We start from the raw sequence: 5,000 nt of genomic DNA, 5'->3' as shown, positions 1-5,000 counted from the left end.
ATAAGACATGGCTTAAAGATAAATATATTAGTCAATAAATATTCAGAGAACATTTTCCATTTATGAAATGTGCTGCTATACAGATACAGAAATATACACAGATCGAGCTCTAACCTTTAACATTTGTAAAATGATAATGGAGAAAATAATTATATCTTTAAAAAAATTAAAAAATATTAATTTTTGTACACATTTTCTTTTATACAATCTTAAGTGCTACAAACAATACGAAATATTAAATAGTGACTCAAGTACCCAGAAAAAAAATGCTATATTTGCAGTACATATCTCTATGCAAGGCAAGAGTAGATTCTTGTTACGGCACTGTTTTAGTCTATGTATAAATAAAGTTATTTTAAACTGTGTAAGCTGTATGGGTACATTTCATAGAAACAGTATAAAATACTCTGTAAAAACAGAAAGGCATGATATGATGATGTATGTGTAAAAGCATGAGTGCAACGTGTAGTTATTAAAGGTAATTATGCGGTTTATGATATATATACATACAAATATATATACCACTGCATTCCAATCTCTTTAAACCATTATACTTTGGCGTCTTTCTGACAAACTGTTAGCTTAAAAAAAAAAAAAAAAAAACAAATGATAAAAATATTATTAGGGGTCAAATACTAGACATCCTACGCCTCTAACCCTAAGAGTAGTCAGGTTCTAATTCTACCAGTGGTGTTTTGACTGTACCCTGGAGACAAACTAAACTTTGGTGTGATATATATGTAGCTCAGTAGTCTCCATTGATATAAAATATATTTAATAAAAAAAAAAAAAAAAAAAAAAAGCTTTTGTATTGGTCTGTTTCTGTACTAAAACGACAAAGGCCCTGAGAAGTGACGAGAAAGAGGGAGGCGTACATATTCCTAGTTACATTTTCAGAGAAGTTACCTCAGCACCTGTTGTGCACTCCCTCAAGATGCAGTGTCCCATTTTGGTTCTTATTTCTCTAAATGAAATCCTTTAATTGACCGAGATGTACGACTTTGCGCTGCTCACATGCATGCGGTTCTCAACGAAATGTGTGTAATCATTCAAATCATCGTGGCTAATAACACGGAGCTCGGGCATAATCCAAATCGTCATAAAAGCGTAAAAAGTTAGTCGTATACATTTACAGACATTTTCCCTGGTCCTAATCCAGTCAAGAAAGAAGCATATTATGATGATGCTCCATATGACTCACGTTTCTGAGTTTGTGTTGCACGAGGAAAATATAGCTTTGTACTTTCGCCTTCTATAAATATTGAGTTGATGTGACAGATTCCGAAGGCCACAGGAATGAACAAGAAAACCAAAGAATAAAAAAACTAAATCTTAATTTGAAACTCAAACCCTTTCTGGTAAGTACACTTTTATCAACAAAACCGTTAAAGAGCTTAACATTTATTGATTTTCAAGAGCTTGCGCTGCGTTGAGGGCTTCCTATCAGAGCCCCGATCCATCAAACGACGCTTTGCCGCCCCCTTGTGCTTCAGACGAGGGAAACAGTGCTCTTGCCTCTTCAACTTGACCTCTACATTGTCCTGAGGTGAAAAACAAGTCACAATGCTCCTCAGAAGTTCTCTCCTCCCTCTCTACAGGAAGTCTAGGAGGGAGCAAACTTGTTTGTGGTTCTGGACCCAAGCCTAATTCACAGTCTGTATCCTCAGGAATTATGGGTATCCGCTGCGCTAGCTCGCAGCATCCCTGTCCCATGCAGCCGTCGCTGTCCGTCTGGGCGTACTGTACATTAACCGAACAATCTTCTGCGTAATGACTAGCGCTTCCTCTGTGCACAGTCATCTCTGTGTAGAAGCAGCATGGCAGGCCGTCGTAGCTAACGTGATCCGGAGACGGAAGCTGCTCTGTGCTAACGCTATAAAAGTTTGGTGGGGAAGACTCGGCGGCCCACCTGCAGGGTCCATCTGCTTCCTTACCTTTGCGCTCTAAGTTTAATTTGGGTACCTCGAAACAGCAGTTGCAAGCTACCCCTTGCTCTCCGCAAGGCTTCACAGAGCCGTGGCTCCTTTCTGCCACGGCGCCCTCTAGGGGCCCGGCTGAGGTAGTGCTAGTAAGTTCCCTGGTTTCCACCGAAGAGTGGCTACTACAGTTCGGCTCCAGGCTGCAGTTGGACAACTGGTCCCCAGAACCGTAACATGCTCCCACCGGAGGCTGTAGGCAGTCTATCATACTAGATACTGGGGCAGAAGTATCATCAGTTTGAGGGGTGGCAGCAAACGCCTCCCCGGCCGAACCCCGGCACGGACTCTTACTGCGGTACACATAGGGATCGTAATCGCTGCTTAGCGAACTCCGGAAGGTCGAGCAACTCCCATACACTCCCTGGTTGCTGACTTCCGTGCAATCCAACATGGAGTCGCTGGAAGAGCAGTGGCACTGACCCGAGCTGCTGCTGCTGTCGCTTCCGGGACAGTCCGCAAGATATCCGCTACACACAGAGCGATGCCCGTGATAACAACTAAGTCCCGAGGAGCTTCCAGAGTCGCCCAGTCGGGAAGAGGAAGCCGGGGCCATGTGCACCACAGTAGGATACAAAAGTCCTGGCTGGAAGGGTCGACTGTGACCTTTGTGGAGTCCGTTACCTTGCTGACCTTCAGCTTGCGGAAAGGTCAAGCCCTGGAAATAGTAGTGCTGGTACATGGTCTCGTATTGGGAATAGCAGGCGGCACGAGAAAAATTGCGGCCGTGGAATTTGGGGCGTTTGAAAGTGTGGGTTTGCGGATAAGCGCGGTGCTCCAGGCCGCAATGGTGCGGGTTTAGCGTGTGCTCCAAGTGGAGAGCAGGGTAACCCCGTATGAAGGAAGACTGTGGAGGATAGAGGCCTTGCTCAGGGTGTTGGTCCACTGTAAGAACAGTGATGGGGTTTCCATGGGGGTCCATGCTGGTCCGAGTAGGGAAGGCCGTCACTTGCCCAGCTCTGTGCACCCTTCCTGGATAATGAACAGGGAGGACGACTCTCTGCTGGCGGCTGTGGACTGGGTTTCCTGGATCAAGACAAACAGCGCCTGGGTTTCCCTTTTTTTGTTCTGGGTAGAAAGTAAAGTAAAAACGCAGAAACTAGGTAAGAAACTAAGTCATTCCAGAACACACATTTGTAGTCTGCTTCTTCTGCTTACCAATAATGTTGTGCCTGCAGTGTGGACAAGTGTGGTGCTGAAGGAGCCAAGGGTCCACGCATTTCTTGTGGAACCGGTGTGCACAAGGGATCACTCTCAACTCCTGTAGATATGAAGGGAAAGGATAGAGAGGTCAACATATCTCTCTTAACGTTTTTTTTCCCCCCATAGGTCAGTCTTTCCAGGATTTAAAAATTTTTGTGATCCAAATAATTGATTTTGTGGTGGTAATTTCCATCAATTTTATACAATACAGACTGCGTCAAAGCACTTTACGTAACTGACATCTGCAATACACTGGGCTCTGAATAACTTTTTGTGTGGTTATTCAATGTTTTTTGTTAAGAAGTTAACAAGTAAATGCTTTTTACTGCACAGCTGTTTAGATATCGGCTACATATATGCATTGCAACTTTAAAAATTATAAACCAGTTAGATTATATTTTATGTTACACGAGGTCTTTTATATTTATTGGTGCAAATATTTTGTGGTTAAATTCCGAATTACACAGGATCACAGAAAAAAACGCAACATCTAGTTTATTTTGCATTGTATTTGGCGATCGCAGAATCACAAAGAAATTGAACGACTGATAGGTTTTTGATAGACACTATTGATAGGTTATTTGATAGACTGCTTTACACCATTGTTCTAAGCATCGCGGATTTAAAAATCAAGTGATTTTACGCCTTTTAAATGCAAACAACAGCTCTATACACACTTCTGTGAACGTGCAAGTGTTTCGGTTGCTTTATTGGCCTTGAATGGTTAAACACACACACTTATATGTATGGAAATGCCCCTCTTTGCAAGTATCCTTGTCAACACAGTTTAAGTAAACAGCTGAGAAAGTAAACACATGTCTTAAAGGGGAAGCTGTTTGTTATAATAGAAAATGTCTGACTGCTCTTAACTAAATCACTTTTGTAACTTTAATAATAAGAAATGTAATCAAAATCACTGAATAGTATTCACATTGTAAACTGAATATTAAATGCAGCATTTCTTATTTATTGATTGCAGGTTGAAATTTGTTTCTTTTTCTTATTTCATCACTGACTGTTTACTTATCTTCAGTGAGCTCTTTCCTCGCTCGAAAAGAACCATGAAAATTCGATATTTGAAGCATCCTGCCTGAAATGCAATACTTGCAGGCCACCCCAAATCAGATACCCACAGGCATGTACTATTTCGAAGTAACTGATGCTTCAGATTAGGGGTGTTTAATCCTGCTCCCAGGAGCTGCTAAAAGCGACATGATTGAATGTAAACTCTAGATGGCACCACTATTACACAGCATGGCAGCGCTAACGACGCTAGCGCTAATAGAACTTATAACCAGCTACTGCTTTGCAAGACTAATTAGCCCAAGCCTTCAATCGCAGGCAACGTATCTCACTTGAACAATTTTTCGACCTCTTCCTTCTAAGAGACGCTCCCCTGTACTTTCAGTCAGAAAGCATCGCAGCTCTCACCCACAGAAGTTGTTCTCTGTCCCCAAGCATGACTCATCCCCTCCCTCTGCCTTTCCACCCTGCTTTTGTTGCTTTTCTTTATCATCACAGACGAACTCTTTGATGCCATTGAGCCTTTTATATTGCCACTTCCTCTGTGATTCCCAGACGCCTTGACTTCTTTTGTTGCGTGCTTTTTTGCATGGATCACAACCGCAAAGACGAATAAAAATACGGCACCAGCAGTACTCTTCATACACTTTGAGACTAAAGCGAGGCTAAGAAATTGATGTTTAAGACAACACTGTCAAGAAGCTCAGAGAAGTCCATTACAACCAAAATAAAGTAGAAGCATGACTAATTTTCCATGTTTCCGCAGTAGTGGCTTGGCATGCTCCTTTAGTCTGTCAT

At 42.2% G+C, this 5,000-nt stretch overlaps 1 protein-coding gene across 3 annotated transcripts in view; it reads right to left on the bottom strand.

Moving 5' to 3' along the window:
• znrf3 (zinc and ring finger 3) overlaps nucleotides 1–5,000 on the bottom strand; it is a 70,321-nt gene that overhangs the window by 199 nt on the left and 65,122 nt on the right. For all 3 annotated transcript variants that reach the window (XM_043239947.1, XM_043239949.1, XM_043239948.1), the window contains exons 7-8: nucleotides 3,135–3,237; nucleotides 1–3,044 (exon numbers count right to left, since the gene is read on the bottom strand). The exon at nucleotides 1–3,044 is cut by the window's left edge and continues 199 nt beyond it. In XM_043239947.1, coding sequence (XP_043095882.1) covers nucleotides 1,444–3,044; nucleotides 3,135–3,237 — 1,704 coding nt within the window. In that variant the 3' untranslated portion in view covers nucleotides 1–1,443. The remainder of the gene's footprint in view (nucleotides 3,045–3,134; nucleotides 3,238–5,000) is intronic.

The sequence above is a fragment of the Puntigrus tetrazona genome, chromosome 5 (genome assembly GCF_018831695.1).
Source record: "Puntigrus tetrazona isolate hp1 chromosome 5, ASM1883169v1, whole genome shotgun sequence".
NCBI classification, from domain to species: domain Eukaryota; kingdom Metazoa; phylum Chordata; class Actinopteri; order Cypriniformes; family Cyprinidae; genus Puntigrus; species Puntigrus tetrazona.
This window is presented reverse-complemented; position numbering and strand designations above follow the sequence as displayed.